This window comes from Ovis aries, chromosome 2 (assembly GCF_016772045.2).
Source record: "Ovis aries strain OAR_USU_Benz2616 breed Rambouillet chromosome 2, ARS-UI_Ramb_v3.0, whole genome shotgun sequence".
Classification (NCBI taxonomy): domain Eukaryota; kingdom Metazoa; phylum Chordata; class Mammalia; order Artiodactyla; family Bovidae; genus Ovis; species Ovis aries.
In genome coordinates this window covers 156,863,739-156,884,306 of record NC_056055.1, presented here as the reverse complement: position 1 = coordinate 156,884,306, position 20,568 = coordinate 156,863,739, and the positions used below count along the sequence as shown (strand labels likewise).

The 20,568-nt window shown below is 37.0% G+C and overlaps 1 protein-coding gene across 2 annotated transcripts in view; it reads left to right on the top strand.

Annotated features, from left to right (window-relative positions):
• Positions 1-20,568, top strand: part of ARL6IP6 (ADP ribosylation factor like GTPase 6 interacting protein 6) — a 67,076-nt gene that overhangs the window by 18,390 nt on the left and 28,118 nt on the right. The window contains exon 4 of one of the 2 annotated variants that reach the window (XM_004004691.6): positions 18,065-19,489. The exons of the other annotated variant lie outside the window; for it this stretch is intronic. Coding sequence (XP_004004740.1) covers positions 18,065-18,158 — 94 coding nt within the window. The 3' untranslated portion in view covers positions 18,159-19,489. Of the gene's footprint in view, positions 1-18,064; positions 19,490-20,568 lie in introns of those variants that run through there. 2 annotated transcript variants of the gene reach the window in all.

Sequence of the window (20,568 nt, the reverse complement as noted above, 5' to 3'; positions counted from 1 at the left end):
CCAGCATCATTAGTCAGTTCTTTGCTCAGGTGGCCAAAGTACTGGAGCTTCAGATTTAGCATTAGCCCTTCCAATGAATATCAGGACTGATTTCCTTTAGGATTGACTGGTTGGATCTCCTTGCAGTCCAAGGGACTCTCAAGAGTCTTCTCCAACACCACAGTTCAAAAGCATCAATTCTTTCATCACTCAGCTTTCTTTATTGTACAACTGTCAACATCCATATGTGACTACTAGAAAAACCATAGCTTTGACTAGAGGGACCTTTGTTGGCAAAGTAATGTCTCTGCTTTTTAATGTGCTGTCTAGGTTTGTCATAGCTTTTCTTCCAAGGAGCAAGTGTTTTTTAACTCAAGGCTGCAGTCACCATCTGTAATGATTTTGATTTTGGAGACCAAGAAAATAATGTCTCCCACTGTTTCCAGTGATGTGGCTGCAGTTTTATAGTTATCAGCTTGTTAGATAACTCAATGATTATCATAGGTCCTGTCTAGGGTAAAAATGTTAGTTGATAATCTAGAAATAAATTTAGTTGGGAAATGATAATGTATGTGATGGGTCTAGCAAAAACACAATGTAGATAGCTCACTAGTTTTTTAATTGAGTCAAAATATTCCATTAAAGTGATGAAAAATATATTTAAATAAGTCATTAAGTTTGTCTGCCTTATAGGACTTTTACATAGAGTCAGAGGTTAAGGGCCAGTATTTTTTTTTTTAAGGGCCAGTATTCTTTAAGAAGTAAAGGTATTCTTTAATTTCAGTTGCTAGACAGAAGTCTTAACTGCTAGCATGATCTTCTTTGATCTTATTTAGGTCAGAGTTCAAATTTAACAGCATTACTCCTGTAACATTCAAGCCAAGATGTTAGCATTATAGAGATAACAATATTATTTTGTTCTGGAAATATCCAGAGACTTATTTCCGAGGAGGAAAAACTAATGCTTATATTTAAAGTTTCTAAGGATATGGGAATATTTGTTAAAACAAAAAATAGACATCACTGTAAGTTTTCTTAGATAGCTTTTAAAGGAGACCTAAGCCCAAAATTTGAGTGAAAATTATTACTCAAGTAGCCATTTTTAATTATCAGAAATAAGCAAAATATTATATTTTTGTTATAACTCAAGTCAAAGGCAGTGTTTGTGTTGCCAGTGAATTTAAGGTTCTTGCTTCATCATGAAAAAATTTGGAGACAAAGTAATGGGTTAAAAACTAGACTTACTTAGAGAAAAACACACTTCACAGACTTGTAGACAGCTAGTACAGCCACGAAATTAGAAGATGCTTACCCCTTGGCAGGAAAGCTATGAGGAACCTAAGACAGTATATTAAAAAGCAGAGACATATCTTTGTTGACAAAGGTATGTACTGTCAAAGCTATGGTTTTCTCAGTAGTCATGTATGGATGTGAGAATTAGACCGTAAAGAAGGCTGAGCACCAAAGAATTGATGCTTCTGAACTGTGGTGCTGGAGAAGACTCTTGAGAGTCCCTTGGACTGCAAGGAATTCAACCCAGTCTATCCTAAAGGAAATCAACCCTGTAATATTCACTGGAAGGACTGATGCTGAAGCTCTAATACTTTGGACACCTGATGTGAACAGCCAGTTCATTAGAAAAGACGCTGATGCTAGAAAATACTGAAAACAAGAGTAAGTAAGTGAAAGTCGCTCAGTCATGTCCGACTCTTTGTGACTGTCCATGGAATTTTCCAGGCCAGAATACTGGAGTGGGTGGCCTTTCCCTTCTCTAGGGGATCTTCCCAACTCAGGGATGGAACCCATGTCTCCTGCATTGCAGGCAGATTTCTTTACTGGCTGAGCCACAAGGGAAGCCCAGGAATACTGGAGTGGGTAGCTTATCCCTTCTCCAGCAGATCTTCCCAACCCAGGAATTGAACCGGGGTCTCCTGCATTGCAGGTGGATTCGTTACCAACTAAGCTATGAGGGAAGCAAAAGAAGGGAGCAGCAGAAGATGAGATGCTTAAAGAGCATCACTGACTCAATGGAAGTAAATCTGAGCGAACTCAGAGATAGTGAAGAACAGGGGGGCCTGATCTGCTACAGTCCATAAAGTTGCAAGGAGTCAGACATGACTTAGTTACTGAACAACAGCACCACTCCGCAGAGTATGGGCTGTCTCAGAAGGTGAGAGAGCCTCGAAATATGGTGTGGTTATTTTTTATGGGCTGAGTAATTTCATAGGCTAATGAGTGGGAGGATTATCCCAATTAATTTGGGGAAGGTGCAGCAACTTCAAGATTAGGCTACCACCTACTTCTTGACCTTTTATGTTAGCCTCAGAACTGTCATGGGGCTGGTGGGGGCATCATTTAGATACTAAGGTATTACAAGGAGTATATGATGTGGTTCAATCTTCTACCATCTTGGACCTAGTTGGTTCTAACTAGTTTTTGTCTTGTCCTATGGCCATATCATTGTTTTAAAGGTTGTTCCCTTCCCCCTCCCTTTTGTTTCATTTGTAATGTAGATGCCTCTCAAATGGTCACATCTGTGCATTTCCTAAAATGTTAAAATATATAGAATTTGATTGGCAGTCTATACTGAATATACAAACTACTGTCTTCCTGGTGCTATTGGTTTTTTTGTCTGGATCACTGAGTTATCCACCTTTCTGCTTCTTCCAATCACAAATGATATTTGTGAATATTAGGACACTCAGTTTCAACAAACACATACTTTTAATTCAATTTAAACATTTCTGAACAGCCCTTTTTTTTTTTAATTGTGTTGCAATGGTATTTGGTATTTGCAGATTAAATTAGAAGTAAGAAAGAAAAGTGAACAATTGATTTTCATTTGAATTGCTTTTTGGTAAACTGTTTTTGGTAACTTTTACAGAATGAAAATTCACATATCTCACATGTTATTTCCTGTGTAATGTTCTGGATATATTCAGATGCTGAAATATTTAAATCTCTACTACATTTGTATGTGAAAGGGTTTTCTCTAAGTTCTTGTTCTTAATACTGGGGCCGTTATTTTTCTTACAGGTTAAGATATAGTACAAACAAAATAGTAAAATCATAATAGAAATGAGGTTATGAGTTCTTGATCAGTAATATAAGTCTTAAAGATCAAGACAAGTAGGTGATTTAGTATTTAAATTGGAAGTTTCTTTTCCAAGCACACAAGATTAACATTGAACACAATAAATTGATGGTGTGACTCTTCTATACAGACTTTGGAGAGTTGCCGCTTTGTGAGATCAGATATTCTTTATTGCCATGGGCTAATGAAACAGATGTCAGATGGCTAATTGCAGTTGGAGAGAAGCTACTGACAAAAGAGACAGATCAAGAACTTGGCCTTGCTATTTGAGTATCATGAAGTTTCATTATTTATCTTTTCGTTATTCATTATCTTCATTCTAGGAACTGTTTGGAGCCATCAGTTGTAAAGCTGTCACTATTAATGAATATATTGATGGCACTGCACAGAGGCTTCTTGAAGGGTTAAAATATATGCATGTCTTATATATTCCATTAAAATTCTGAATGGAGACTTAAATAGATGTAACAAAATCCTGTAAGAAATCATATTAAATATTCTTGGTTTCTTTGTTGCTTTCATAAAGTAATATAGCTGCTGTTCGCTTTGCACCTATTTGCTATGGCTTTTGCTTACACAGATTTACAATGTGTTATGTATGGGTTGCTGAATAGACACGGGTGTCCATATGCACAGAATAGCATGGATAAGAAATACCTGAGAGATAGCACTTGGTAATATTATACTTCAAACCCTTTATATGTGTTCAACAATCTACATAAATTACGAGTCAGCTTGGTATGTTATAAAGAGCTTATAAGTCAGGAGCAACTTCCAAATGCAGGCTATACCATATACTACTCAGAAGAACTTTTGAACAAGTCAGTTGGTATCTCTGAACCTTAATTTCCTCCTCTCCAAAATGGGATTGAAAGCAGTGATATCTACACTCATGGGCAATAAATATGTTTACCACGTAAAGCAACAGATACATCAGATGATAAATCTGATACAGTCCCAGAGCTTTGCTTTCCTTTCCTTAATTCAAGCTGGATGTCTGACTGTGGCCTACCACTGGTTACAAATTATCTTTTCTTGAGTAATTGTTATTTATCTCTAGATTTTTATCCTTTAAATTTTTTCCCCTTTCTGTTCTTTTGATAGTAATATGCTCTTTCTTGTATTAAATAATGCTAATAGTACATGGTAGTGGTTTTTAAACCTTGTTCTTGGCAAAACAGGTTTGTCAACAAAACATCGTGTTATTTTTAAACTGACTTATGAAATCTAAGGTCTTGGGAATCCCTTTTTTTTTTTTTTTAATACTGTTTGGCCTAACTTTCTAACAAATAAGGACTTTGTCTAACTAAGGACAGTATCCAGGACAGATAGATGTCCTTAGCCATTTTTCTACCTCGATCCACTGATGAATAAAGTTAACATGTTTAGTTCAGTTTGCAACCAAGTAAACTGCTATATGGCTTTCCTGTTGGCTCATTGATAAAGAATCTGCTAATAATGTAGGAGACGCAGGTTCAATCCCTAGGTCGAGAAGATCCCTGGAGAAGGAAATGGCAACCTGGCACCTCACTCCAGTATTCTTGCCTGGGAAATCCCATGAACAGAGGAACCACATGGGCTGCAATTTGTGGGGTCGCCAAAGCATGGGACAGGACTTAACAGTTAAACAGTAACAACAGATTGCTGTATATAAGTAAACTAGACTGTAAGTTAGTATGCAGTTTCATCCAACCAGATATACATTTATTTCTCTTTAATTTTCAGGAAACTGTAATACAATGAGAAATAAATGCATACATTTTAATTCCATGTTAAAGAACTCAGCTCATTGTTAGGATCTTTCAGTGCTTGTATGTTATTATGTTAGTTAATATCACACCAGCAAAACATAGGTTGTGATTCAGTTAAAATTTCTAGTTGGTAAAATTCTAGATGAGGCATAGATTATTATAGAATGGAGATCCAGACGTGATTAAAGACATCATAAGGACTAGAGAAGTTGGCAGTATAGCTGGGAAAGTAAGGAAAAAGAAAATCCTTTTTTAAAAAATGAGGAGCTGCTTAAAGTTGAAATTTGAATTGTATTATAACATAGTCTACCATTGTGTAGATTGATAAACCAACTTGCTTCATTAAAATGGTAGCTACTTTATAACTAATACTTACTCCTAATGCACATCATTAGCCTAATTACCAGGCTAATGACACAATGGAGTAAATGCTCAAAATGGCTTCTCTGTCCATGGGATTCTCCAGGCTAGAATACTGGAGTGGGTTGCCAAACCCTCTTTTCAGGGGATCTTTCCGATCTAGGGATCGAACATACCTCTTACATTCCCTGTACTGGCAGACAGGTTCTTTATCACTAGCATCACCTCAGAAGCCCATATATTTTTAAGAATGATGCATTATAGCTCAACATTACGTGTGTATATATATATATTCCCCCCCTCACATCTTTTAAGTAAATGCTTTTCGAGATGATCCTTAGGATTATCGTGAAACCTTGAAGTCAGTGCACAGTCGTATTTCTAATGCTTTATATTTTAATAACATTTCTATTTCAAGTAGTAATTGAGAAATTTATCTGCTAGGACAGTGACTGATTTAAAATTTCTCTTTATTGATTTTTTTATGATTATAGAATTAATACATGTAGCACAGAATTGTATAACTTAGTTAACTGCTGCAGAATCTTATTTTGAATAATACTGAATTAACCAATGTGAACAGACTGCAGATTATACTTCAGATTTTAAAAAAAACTATATATATGTAAATATTCCTGTTTTGATACAAGTATAATCACATAGCACATATTTTAAAATAATTATTTCTGTAACCTTGATTACTAAAACCATATGACTCTAGACATGCATATGTGTGTATATGGTGTGGTATATGCACTGGAAATACATCATTCCACCCAAATATAACTACACCTTCAGTTCACTTCAGTTCAGTCGGTCAGTTGTGTCCAACTCTGCCACCCCATGGACTGCAGCACGCCAGGCCTCCTTGTCATCACCAACTCCCACAGTTTATCCAAACTCGTGTCCATTAAGTCAGTGATGCCATCCAACCATCTCATCCTCTATCATCACCTCCTCTTGCCTTCAGTCTTTCCCACCATCAGGGTCTTTTCAAATGAGTTAGCTCTTTGCATGAGATGGCCAAAGTATTGGAGTTTCATCTGCAACATCAGTCTTTCCAATGAACATTCAGGACTGATCTCCTTTAGGATGGACTGGTTGGATCTCCTTGCAGTCAAAAGGACTCTCAAGAGTCTTCTCCAACACCACAGTTCAAAAGCATCAATTCTTTGGCTCTCAGCTTTCTTTATAGTCCATCTCTCACATCCATAGACTACTGGAAAAACCATAGCCTTGACTAGACGGACCTTTGTTGGCAAAGTAATGTCTCTGCTTTTGAATATGCTGTCTAGGTTGGTCATAACTTTACTTCCAAGGAGTAAGCGTCTTTTAATTTCATGGCTGCAGTGATTTTGGAGCCCCCCCCCCTCCAAATAAAGTATGACACTGTTTCCACTGTTTCCCCATCTATTTGTCATGAAGTGATGGGACTGGATGCCATGATCTTAGTTTTCTGAATATTGAGCTTTAAGCCAGCTTTTGGACTCTCCACTTTCACTTTCATCAAGAGGCTCTTTAGTTCTTCACTTTCTGCCATAAGGGTGGTATCATCTGTATATCCGAGGTTTTTGATATTTCTCCCAGCAATCTTGATTCCAGCTTGTGCTTCATCCAGCCCAGGATTTCTCATGATGTACTCTGCATATAAGTTAAATAAGCAGGGTGACAATATACAGCTTTGACTTACTCCTTTTCCTATTTGGAACCAGTGTGTTGTTCCATGTCCAGTTCTAACTGTTGCTTCTTGACCCGCATACAGATTTCTTAAGAGGCAGGTCAGGTGGTCTGGTATTCCCATGTCTTTCAGAATTTTCCACAGTTTGTTGTGATCTACACAGTCAAAGACTTTGGCATAGTCAATAAAGCAGAAGTAAATGTTCTTCTGGAACTCTCTTGCTTTTCGATGATCCAGCGGATGTTGGCAATTTGATCTCTGGTTCCTCTGCCTTTTCTAAATCCAGCATGAACATCTGGAAGTTCATGGTTCACGTACTGTTGAAGCCTGGCTTGGAGAATTTTGAGCATGACTTTACTAGCATGTGAGATGAGTGCAATTGGGCAGTAGTTTGAGCTTTCTTTGGCATTGCCTTTCTTTGGATTAGGCTTCCCTAGTGGCTCAGAGGTTAAAGCGTCTGCCTCCAATGCGGGAGACTTGGGTTCGATCCCTCCTGGGTCGAGAAGATCCCCTGGAGAAAGAAATGGTAAATCACTCCAGTACTCTTGCCTGGAGAATCCCGTGGACCGAGAAGCCTGGTAGGCTACAGTCCACGGGATCGCAGAGAGTGGGACACGACTGAGCAACTTCACCTTCACCTTTACCTTCTTTGGATTGGAATGAAAACTGACCTTTTCCAGTCCTGTGGCCACTGCTGAGTTTTCCAAATTTGCTGGCATATTGAGTGCAGCACTTTCACAGCATCATCTTTTAGGATTTGAAATAGCTTAACTGGAATTCCATCACCTCCGTTGGCTTTGTTCGTAGTGATGCTTCCTAAGGCCCACTTGACTTCACATTCCAGGATGTCTGGCTCTAGGTGTGTGATCACACCATCGTGATTATCATGGTCATGATCTTTTTTGTACAGTTCTTCTGTGTATTCTTGCCACCCCTTCTTAATATCTTCTGCTTCTATTAGGTCCCTACCATTTCTGTCCTTTATTGAGCCCATCTTTGCATGAAATATTCCCTTGGTATCTCTGATTTTCTTGAGGGGTTAGACTTATAATCTGTTAAACTAGCTAATATGATAGTTTTAGTCTTATTCTCTGGCACTTCATTCTAAAAATATTTTGCTGTATTTTCTCCTGACAGATTACTTTGAAATGTATTTTTTTTTAAGGCAAAAGAAATACAAATGTATATATACATGCACAGTTGTACAATGCATCCAATGTGTAGCCACTGTCTTACCAATGTAAATATACACAAAAACAAGAGAGGGACAAATGGGAGAATTTTTTTAACTTCTGCATAGTTTCTTACTTGATTTCTTATTTGAGTTATCTGTGTTACAACATTCTAAAGAAGTCAAAATCTGTTTTAGGAACATAATGATAAAGTGAAACAAATACGTTTTATCATTGTTCAACTTATTTTTTTGTTTAAAACTGTAGTAACTTTGAAGCTTTCAAGTGGAAAGCAATTGGGATAGATTTTTGAAGTGGGATAGATTTCTGAAGTGATAATCTTCTAGGAAGTGTCTTTGCTAATTTATATATTTCCAAACAGTAATAGTATTTACTTTGAGGTTTTTAGAGTCACTAGAGGTTCTGGCTGAAGAGAAATTTTGATTCAGTATGTCGGGGTACATTCTGAAATTCTGAATTTCTAAGGAATTCCCAAGCAAGGCTAGTATACTGCTAATCTATGGATTATACTTTGAATAGGAAGGCTTTAGGAAAAAAGTTGGCAGACTTTTTCTGTATAGTACCAAGTAGTACTTTGGCTTTGTGGGCCATGTGGTCCCTGTCACAACTCTTCAGCTCTGCCACTGTAGCACCAAAGCACCCAAAGACAGCACATAAAGGAATGACTGAGACTATGTTCCAAGAAAAAGAAACAGGTGGCAGGACAGGTGTGTCCTAGTTTGCTAAGCCTTCCTTAGAGGACCACTCTGAAATTAGACATTTCTTATAAAGTTTCTAAAAATCTGAGAAATATATGTGTATACACACACATATATGTTTATAAGATCAAGTGGACTTGTCTGTTCAGCTCAGTTTTATAGTTGTCAGGATATGTTTGTTCAGCTCAGTTTTATAGTTGTCAGGATATGTTTGTTCAGCTCAGTTTTATAGTTGTCAGGATATGACACACTTTTTTTAAAGTCCCATTTTACATTAATTTATAATAATTACTTCCCCATGGATGGAATACTGGAGTGAGTAGCCTTTCCCTTCTTCAGGAGGTCTTCCCAACCCAGGGATCTAACCCAGGTCTCCCGTATTGCAGGTGGATTCTTTCCCAACTGAGCTGCAAGGGAAGCCCATAATAATTCCTTCACACTTAAATGGTAAATGTATTAACTTTTACTGAACATCTAAGTTTTAGTGAATAAATGATGATAAAGTAGTGATAAAGGGTCCTCTAAAGGCCATTTGAACAAACAAGAAAGCTTACAGCTTGAGGATGTTTAAAATTATAACAAAGTAAGATGCTTACTCCTTGGAAGAAAAGTTATGACCAACTTAGATAGTATATTCAAAAGCAGAGACATTACTTTGCCGACTAAGGTCTGTCTAGTCATGGTTTTTCCTGTGGTCATGTATGCATGTGAGAGTTGGACTGTGAAGAAGGCTGAGCGCTGAAGAATTGATGCTTTTGAACGGTGGTGTTGGAGAAGACTCTTGAGCCTCCCTTGGACTGCAAGGAGATCCAACCAGTCCATTCTGAAGGAGATTAGCCCTGGGATTTCTTTGGAAGGAATGATGCTAAAGCTGAAGCTCCAGTACTTTGGCCACCTCATGAGAAGAGTTGACTCATTGGAAAAGACTTTGATGCTGGGAGGGATTGGGGGCAGGAGGAGAAGGGGACGACAGAGGATGAGATGGCTGGATGGCATCACTGACTCGATGGACGTGAGTCTGAGTGAACTCTGGGAGATGGTGATGAACAGGGAGGCCTGGCGTGCTGCGATTCATGGGGTCGCAGGGAGTCGGACATGACTGAGCGACTGAACTGAACTGAAGACAGTTATTGGAGAAGGAAATGACATCCCACTGCAGTATTCTTGCCTGGAAAATCCTATAGACAGAGGATCCTGACAAAATATAGTCCATGGGGTCGTGAAGATTTGGACATGACTGAGCAAGCACACACACAACAACCCAAGACAGTTATAAAAACCCGTTGTAGTAACTTTACGCACTTCTTTTAGATTGTGAGTCTACAAGTTACTTTTTTCCCAAGTACGGTAAGTGTTTTTCAGGATTAAGAAATCGACTAGGAGAAATAAATTATTGGCAAGAAAAATAATTATAATAGAAACTTTAAAAGGGGAAGCCAAATGAAATACATCAAAACTTGGTCATAGTTGTTAGGAACTATAAGTAAAACTAGCTTCCTTTTACCAGGCCTGTGCAGAGAAGGAAGGATGAAGTGCCTGCCCTGAAAAATTGTAAAGTTATAGAGGTATTGTAAAGTAAAACAAAGTAAAATTAAAAAAAAAAAAAAAAAAAGGAAGGTCTGGTAGGAGAGAGCCTGCAGCAAAGCTAGCAAAACGTTGCAACAGCAGAAGACCTCAAATCCATTCTAAAATGGATCAGGTGTGGTGGTATTCCATATAGAAAGGATGAAGAGACTAAGTGGTGAATCATCCAAATTAAGATCTGAGTAACTAAAGTTCACAACCTTCATATTCTGAACTAGAATCTTACTAGCTAGCACTATCCGTCCATGCCTGGAGAATCCCATGGACAGAGGAGCCTGGCGGGCTACAGTCCACAGGGCTGCACAGAGTCAGACACAGCTGAACTCATCAGCAGCGCATCATCCTACATCCCTGTCCCGTTTTTTTTCTCTGTGTCTATTCCACATATTCACTTTGCATTTTAGGCTTCAGTGGACCTCACCTCCAGTTTCATGACATCATGAGGGAACTTCTTGCTTCTTCCTCCCTCTTTCATGAAATTAATTACAAACTTAATTTACATCCACTTCGATCATACCATTTTTCTTTGTATCTCAGAGGATAAAGGGTTCTCCCTGCCCAAACTTAATTCTACTTCCTGTGCTGTGTATATTGCCCCATCTCACTGCAGCCTTTCCTTTATACCCAGTGTTCTTTTTAGGATATTTTTAAAACATTTAAGTTTCTCCTGTGTTAGAGAAAAAATCTTCATGCCTAAATCTCTCCATAGTTAAGTATCTTGTAAGACTAGAGAAGAGATAGTTCCCGCTTCACAGTGAACTATAGTTGCTACCACGTATGTTGTGCAGTCACTCCTAGACTAAAATTTTTTCTCCTTAAATTGACCGCAGAACTCTTAATTACAAAATTTAAAATCACTTTCAATCCATTATTTGAAAGTCAAATATTCCTTTTCAAAATGATGTTCTTTCTTAATTTCTCTGACACTGCTCCCTTCTGTTTTGTTTTGTTCTTTCTTTCCAGCTTTCTGACCCCTACTTGGCACTTGTGGAATCCCTTTTCCTAAGCTACTATTCTGAGAAATAGACTTCTGAGTCTGTCTAGCCTGTCTTGAGTCTCTCTCCTGAGAACCTCCCTTTTAATATTCATTTGTATTTCCTGTTGCTTACTAGGAGTTTTTACTTCAGTGTCCAGTAGCTATTTGCAGTTTAACACATCTAAAATTTCCCACTTTGTTATCAACCTGTATTTCGGGTTCCTTATCATGGTGAGTGATATTTCATCCAGCCAGTAAAGTGGGAAATCTGCCCTCACCTTCAGTTCTTCCTTCTCTCTCATTAACTCTAGCCAGTCCAGCACGAAAAATAATGGTTGACATTTATTGTGTTAATGATTGTGTGCTCAGTACATTCAAGACACTGCAACAAGTACTTGTTAATATTATCTCAGTCTTCACAGGAGCACTAAAGAGAGGAATTATTAACCTTACTTTAAAGATGGGAATTAGATTTTCAAGGAGGCTAAAGTAGTCCTATAAATATCAGAGCCAGGTTTAACCCCTCCACCTCCACCCCATGGAAGGAGAGTTAGTTTTCCAAGTCCTTCTCTCTCACCATGATAAACTATTAACCATTTCCTGCATTCTCTCTGTGTTGCCCCTGCACATATTGTTATTTGTTTAGAATGCTGAATTCATCATAGTCAATTTTAGCTCAGGTACTGACTGTTCTTTTAAAATTAAAATCTCTCCCCTTCTACAAACCAAACAGCGCTTTGTCTTCTAAGTAATGCTGTCTGCAGAACTTTAATTCTTAGCACACTATGTCAATAAACACATCCTTGTCTCCCATGTATATTGCCTGGTATAAAGAACTCATCCTATAAATTTTGGTGAAGTTTAATGGAAAGAGAAGAAAATTATAAAATAGAGAACTTTAATCAAAACAGAATGATAGTGGCACAGAACACAGAAATACAGATCAGTGGAGCAGGATAGAAACCGCAGAGGTAAAGCCATGCACTTTGAGTCACTGAGTCCATGACAGGCGGTGAGAATATACAGTAGAGGAAAACAGTGCGTTCAGTAAATAGTGCCGGGATAACTGGACAGATACATATAAAAGAATGAAGTTAGAACATTCTATACCACCATATACAAAAATAAACTCAATGGATTAAAGACCTAAATAGAAGACTGGATACTATAAAACTCTTAGAGGAAAACATAGGCAGAACACTTTCTGACATAAATTGCAGTAAGATCTTTTTTGATCTATTTCCAAGAGTAATGAACAAATGGGACCTAATTAAAAGCTTTTGCACAGCAAAGGAAACCATAAAGGAAATGAAAAGAAAACCCACAGAATAGAAGAAAATATTTGCAAACAAAGCAACCAAAAAGGGATTAATCTCAAAATATATAAACAGTCCATATATCTGAGTATCCCCCCCCAAAAAAAAAAACAATCAAAAAGTAGACAGAAAATCCAAGTAGACATTTTTCTAAAGAACACATACAGCGGGTCAAAAAGCATATGAAAAGATGCTCAACATCACTAATTACTAGAGAAATGCAAATCAAAACTACAGTGAGGTATCACCTTATACTAGTTAGAATGGCCATAGTCAAAAAATCAACATGTGGAGAAAAGGGAACCCTTCTACACTGTTGGTAGGAATATAAATTGGTGCAGCTACTATGGAAAACACTATGGAGGTTTCTTTAAAAACTAAAAGTAGAGCTACCATATGATCCAGCAGTCCCATTCCTGGACATAAATCTAGAGAAAACCATAATTCAAAAAGACCATGCACCACCATGTTCATTGTAGCACTATTTAAGTAATCAGGACATGGAAGCAAACTAAATGTCCATTGACAGGAATGGATAAAGAAGATGGGGTAAGTATATATTACTCAGCCATTAAAAAGAATGAAATAGTGCCATTTGCAGTGACATGGATAGACCTAGACACCATCATACCAAGTGAAGTAAGTCAGATGGAGAAAGACAAATATCATATGATATCGATTATATGTGAAATATAAGCACGGTACAAATGAACCTATTTACAAAACAGAGATTGAGTCACAGATGTAGGAAACAAATACAGTTACCAAGGGGGAAAGGGGGCAGGAGGGATAAATTGGGAGATTGGGACTGACATGCACGTGCTTGCTATGCTAAGTAGATTCAGTTGTGTCTGACTGTTTGCAACCCCATGGACTGTAGCCCTCCAGGCTCCTCTGTCCATGGGATTCTCCAGGCAAGAATACTGGAGGGGTTGCCATGCCCTCCTCCAGGGAATCTTCCCAACCTAGGGATTGAACTGCTGTCTTATCTGTCCTGCATTAGCAGGCAGGTTCTTACCACTAGCGCCACCTGGCACATATACACACTACTATAAGAACCTATTGTATAGCACAGGAGACTCTTCAATACTCTTTAATGACCTATAGGAATAGAATCTAAAAGAGTGGATATATGTGTATAAGTATATAACTGACTCACTTCGATGTACTGCAGAAACTAACACAACATTGTAAATCAACTCTACTGCAACTTAAAAAATAATTTAAAAAGTGAAGAAGAAAGACATTTCTCCAACAACAGAAAACGGAACTTTAGAGTATAAACGGTGAATGTAATATATATTGTTTTTTTCCTTAATGAGAGACAGCATTTCCTCAGGGAGGAAAGCTTTCTCTTTGAAATTGTAACCCTTCTTAAATAACACTGGTAAAGTTAATTGGAATACTGACAGTTTCATCTTCCTCAGCAATTTTTGCAAGTAATTTGTTGTATCATTTTGTGTTTCTGAAAGAAACATAAGAGAAATGCTTTGCAAGTGATTGAAATATGGTGAGGTTATTTTCTTTCAGATTTTGGGCTTGGGTTAAGAATTTCTGATTCCAGGTAACTGCTGGTTACTCCAGTCAGGCTCACACAGCTTAAAATTCTTTCGGCATTAGAGATGTCTTGGCTAGGGAGAGAATGAGCAGTAAAAGGCAGCTCAGATGTGTGAAGAAGGAATAGATTAGTATCAACTAGTCATCCTGTCTCCTGCTGAGCCAGTCAGACACACAGACAAATAGCCAGTTGGTTGTATTACTGGCAAGCAGAGAGCTTTCTGCTCAGAGCAAAATCAGTTGGCAGTGATGTTACTGTATTAAATTGAAAGAGTTCTGTCATAAGCGTGTTTGAAATGTGGAATATATGTGAGGGAAAGGAAATATAGGAATTAATATGGTATACGAATGAAGACTTCAAGAAAGTGAAGACCACTATGTAGTATTGGCTCAGACAGTAAAGAATCCACCTGCAATGAGGGAGACCTGGGTTTGATCCCTGGATTGGAAAGGTCCCTTAGAGGAAGGCATGGCAACCCGTTCCACTGTTCTTAACCTAGAGAATCCCTGTGGACAGAGGAGCCTGGCAGGCCCCAGTCCATGGGACCACAAAGAGTTGGACACGACTGAGTGACTAAGCACAGCACTGTGTAGTACAGAGATTCAGTTAGGAGTCAACCAGACCATGATTAGAGGAAAAGCAGTAAATATAAAACATGAAAAAAGAGCTGCCAATCTGTTTGGTCTCTCTCTGAAATAAACAAAGGTAATTTATTTGAGACTTATGGTAGTGGCTTATTCAGTGCTTTAATTTGTAGTTTAAAAGTAAGACTGCTGCTGCTGCTAAGTCACTTCAGTCGTGTCCGACCCTCTGCGACCCCATAGACGGCAGCCCACCAATTGCCAGAATCATTGAATTAATTTGAATCTTAAATTTGAAATGTATTCCATTCCTGAATAAATGAAAATAATTAAGGTATAGTTCTTCCATGATTTAGTCACTTTACAAGTTTGTTAGATATCAATATAACTATATTGCTAGAAAGTGCATTTCCAGACTACAAAATCTAGATCTAAATAGTGGAAGTCTTGAGTTCCCTTGTGAATTATAAAGGGAGAAGTGATTATGAACTTTTTGGAAGAGGGTAATAGCAAGCAGAAACGCACACACAAACACAGACCTGTAGTTCTTCAGTCTCTTTTCTTCCCTCCACCTCTTGAGTGTGCTTGTATGTTCTTGTTCCTCTGTTTTGATTTGGGTTGGGTCTAGATTTAGGTGTTTTACTTAGAAGCAGGAATTGAAGTAGAAGATCAAAAGAATTTTTCAAAATCTATAGCTAAGCTTTCTTTTCCATAGTAGATAGTGGCTAACATTTATTGATTATTTGGTATGTGCCAGATACCTGATTCTCATAACTTTATGTAAGAGTAGACTTTCTTTTTATTTCTATTTTGGGAAATTGAGGCTCAGTGGTCAAATTCTGGCTTCATACACCCTGAAAGTGGCAAAGCTGGCGCTCAAAACTGTCTCTCAAAGACTCTTAACCACTAATAGGATTCACATGAGTACCTTTTTGTAGGATTCTTTATTATTAGGAATTCTTTAGAACCAAAACAAGATAGTACCTTCTTATAACTAATCTTTTAGGATATAGAAAGAGTTGCATTATTATGAGCTTTGCTTTGTAACCATATTTTTTTCTAGTATTTTTTCTTACTCAATGTTGCCCATTTATTTCCGTTTTGATTTCAGAAATGTATTGCGGTGGAATAGAACTGTTTCTCAGCATAATAAAATCCACAGTTGGGAATTCTAACATTTACTTTAGGAAGGATCCTGGTTTTGTCATTGAGGTCTCTGTGTGTTTCTGTATTTATTTTTAAATGGTCAAATGAATAGTCAGGTCTTAAATTTTTGAATTCGTATGTTAAATGAAGTCACATGTTAGTTTTCATTATATTGGGTTGGCCAAAAGTTTGTTCAGGTTTTTCCATAACATCTTATGGAGTATTTGACAAAGGGGAATTAAAGTACCTTCAGTTTTTTACAGGACTTCAAAGGTCACAAATAGGTCATAGAAGAGAAAACCTGCCAAGGGTTCTGTATATCTTCTTCAGGGAGGAAAATCATGTGAATTTAAAAAGCAGTTTTAAACTAGAAATTCCTCAAATATTTTAAGTCCCTTGCCTGGCAGTACATTCATGAACCGCTACAGTGTTTGCAGTGGGAGCATGGTATGTCTGAGGTGGTAGAGAGAATAAGAACCACAGCTCTGGAGTATTTCTTCAATGTTATTAAAATTCATTGTTTTACTGGTTTGTGAAAGCCACTGAGCATTTGAGCTTGTACATCTCAGTAAAATTCAATTATGTCAGCATTGTAGTTATTATAATTTCCTAATGTCTGATAAGCTGTACTTTAGAGATTTTTCTATTTTTATTGGAATGTGGGGTCTCAAACTAGTAAAAGAGAACAATAAAGTCCTGAAGTTCTATTCCATGATTAACTTTGTTAGTGTGAATTTAAATATTCTTAGGTCAGTGATAGGTTTTGTTTTGTTTTTTACAATGAATGATAATGTTGACAGTTACAATTAGATTTCTGTTCACCAGTTTTTGTGAGAGGAATTTCTTTTTCTTAAAGGGGCAAAATATTTAGTGTTACCTGTTTTATTTTACCAAATAGTAGGTTATACAGCTAGGTAGAATAGCCCTTATGAGCAAACGAGAAGTATCTTAAACTAGTCCCAGATGAGAAGGACTGAGTGGAGAGAGTAATAACTCCCATGACCAAAATAGGAGGCTCTCAGAATACAAGTCTTCTGTAGTCCCAGGTGAATGCAAAGGGGCTGTTCTTCGAAAAGTGTAAATTCTTTAGTCTTTACTCCTGATTTTACTGGACTGGAATCATTATAATAAGGTGCTCTTCAGATGTTAATTTTTATCTAAATACTTGCCTGGCTTTGATCTGCGATTAAAGAGGACTAGGGGCATGGTAACCCTCTCAGTCCAGGGCCCTTATTGTTTAATACTTAACAACTTGATAGTCTTACTACTACTAGTATACCTCCCTCTATGTCCTCGATTTGGATTGTTCCACTGAGAAGATTCTTTTCTGCCTCTGACACCAATTGGACACTACCTTCTGTTCTTCTTAGCATGTCTCATCCTTATTAGGATAAGCAAAGAATATTAACTGCAATAGAGTTAGTGTAAAGAATGTTAAGAAAATGTAGTAAAATAAGTAAAATTGCTCCACGATCAAGGGAACAAATGTCATGGAAAGTCTGTGCACATGAGCTAGCTGGCCCTCATAGTAATCATAAGACAGTGTCTTTACTGACACCTGGGAACCCACTGAAAGCCACCTAAATTAAGTAACCTATTAAGTTGAAAACTGTAATGTTTATAATAGACATATCTGTTAATGATTTACATATGGACAAATGCTGTTTTTAGTGCTCAGAGAAAAAGTAGAATTTCATGTAATCTAAAGAAAACATGGTATAAGTAGGACAAATACTGGAAAAAATACGTATTTTAAATTAGCAGTAAGAAGAGAGTGGGGAAACCAGTGCTAATTTAAATGAAAAAGTATGCTTGTAATATAGTAGTAACAAGATTTATATTTTAGAATTAGGTGATGGTACACACATGTGACTATGAAACACAGTAAAGAAGTTACAGGGATCAAACAGCATTTTACTCCAATTAATGAGATTGAAAAATTATATTTGATAACACAGTTTTTGACAGAGAGCTTACATCTTTACTAATCCTGTAGCTGTCTAATATTCTTTTTTAACTTGTATATTAATATATAAACAGTGTTTGGGAAACGTGTTTCCAGGTTGTAAGCATTTTCAGTAAAAACTGATGGTGTCTTTGTTACACCAAATTACATTTTCCTTTTTTCATCTGTTTTTTTCTCCCCCTAGGAAAATGACCGGACATTCCTTCCACATGGGCTACAGTATGGCAATTTTGAATGGCATTGTAGCTGCTCTGACTGTAGCTTGGTGCCTCATGTAAACCTGCACTGAAGCAAAGTACTGGATAAAACTTAGTCATGATTACTTTGTAATAACAGAAGAATATCACTGCCTATTCGGAAGTCCAAGAAAGTTGCTGCTCATTATGTCGTTCAGATACAAGTCATATCATCATCATTATGGAGGACTTTTTAAACATCATTCTAGAGCCTAGGCATTGGGAATGTATAAGTATTAAGTTTCAAGTAGTTCTTAAAAGTGTAAGATGTTTACCTCATCTTTTTACTTTTGTGTGTGTTGTCCTTATAAGTTGTAGAAAACAATTTAATGCAAATCAAACTCAGAAACCTAGATGCAGAACATCCTGTATCAAAGCCTGCTTTTCTATGTATCTACTACATTTTTGCTAAGAAATACTGATAGTACTTTTGAGATAGAAATATTTCTTATTTATTCATTATATTAGAAAAGCAAACAATGCCTACTACTTTGACATTTTATAGAAGCTACTTTTAAATCAGAATATTTAGTTTTCGATATATAATCAATAGAAGGTGCACTTATTTTTTTAACGGGGTATGGTTCTTTGGTGTTTTTGTTTTTGTTTTTTTTACATATTTTCCTACTATATATTGAATTTGTATCTTTTTAAATTGTTGCATCTAGGCAAATGTAAACATTATTTTTTATCTGGTGCAAACCTAATACCTTCCACTTTTAATAAGTATTTTGTCTTTTAAGAAAAGCACATTGGCCTCACATTTAAAACTAAGTAAACTTATTTTTGACAAAAAAGTAACTGAAAAAAGTTTATTTAAGGAATGATAATATTGAGGAAATTTAAAGCTATTCCCTCTTTCCATTTTCACAATGCCAAATATTTATCTTGGTGCATATATGGTTACTTCAACAGAACTGATACTATCTTTTTTTTAATAAATATAGACTTGACATTTTTATATTTAGGAATGCTTGAAATAGTTTGTTTTTAGTCTCCAAAATTTGGTTACCAAAATAGAAAAAGTATTTTGATACAGTGCGTGTACATGTATAATTTTTTATGTATAGTTGCCTTATTTTCCTATTTAAATGTTCTTTTGTAATTGTTTTGTTTTGTTTTTGTTCTCATTCTAATTAAGCCTTAATTGTTCCAATTCCTTTCTAAATACCTGCTTAGGAATAGTCACTTGAATTTTAGAAAGATGGACTATTTAAAATACTGTTTTCCCTGGCCATAGGAAAACCTGCCTTAGGATAGCATTGTGTAGCAAAACTGCTTATTCAGGCCAGATGGGAAACGAATATATACATCTGTTCATGTTACCTGCTAATTGTTGTTACTGAGTAAATGATTTAATAATGTTTCTAAAAGTCTTAACATTTTTTTTCTTTTACCATTCAAAAACCTTTCATTGAAAATGCCAAATGCTGCTCTCTCTAATTTAAATTATCTAAAGTGTTTAGATTAATAGGAGAAGGGGGTGTTTTTGTAAGGCACACATATTACACAAACACACACATCCCATGGCTTAATGATTCCTTGCAGAGTAGTGCTTCCTATCTTCTTCCCTACCCCACGAACCCTTCTCCTTCTCCCTTCCCCAGCAACCTTGGCTCCAAAGGGCTCTTCTATTGCAAAGGAATGTACAAGTAACAAAATCAGTTTTTCTTCTCTCTACCCCCAAGAACTCCCCAGCACCCTCAAATTTGGAAAACTTCCTGATTTTTATGTCTTATGACTAAGGAAAATCTAGTAGACCCTTTACATGTAAGTATCTATAAGATACTATATCTATATAACATGGATACATATAAATTTACTCAGTATGTATCTCTTAAGCTACTTCTGGAGCTCTGTTTCTTTTGGACTGGGACTCCTCTTTCTTGGGAAACTCCTCTCTGCAGTCTATCATAGGATGAAAATATAAACTATCCTACTTCCTTAGCAGAGTGATTGACTGAGGATAGGTATCTAACCAAAGCTAGGCCACTCCTAGTTTCTCATCTTCCCTGGCCACAGTGATTGCAGTAGGAATAAAGACATGACTTAAATTAGGCTAGTCTCTTCCCAGAATTTTTCAGGTTGAAATTAAGGTTAATTAAGCTGGGAAGATACAAACCCAGGAGATGCTGGCAACCAGGGTTTAGCCAAATTCAGTGAAACAGAATAAGGCTGACATGGATACTGCTAATAACATTTCCTATAGTCCCTGATGCCCAGTGGTGACCCTGCTGTTATTGAAATTTGGTTTATTCACAGTTTTGGAAGCTAGAAGTCCAAGAATAGGCTGCCAACATTATTGGGTTCTAGTGAAGATAGCTGTCTTACTGTGTCCTCACTGGTGGGAGAGAGGCTAGCTGTCTTCCATTAGAAAGATTCTAACCCCATAATGAGGGCTCCACTCTCACTACCTAATTACCTCCCAAAGGTCCCACCTCCTAATACCATC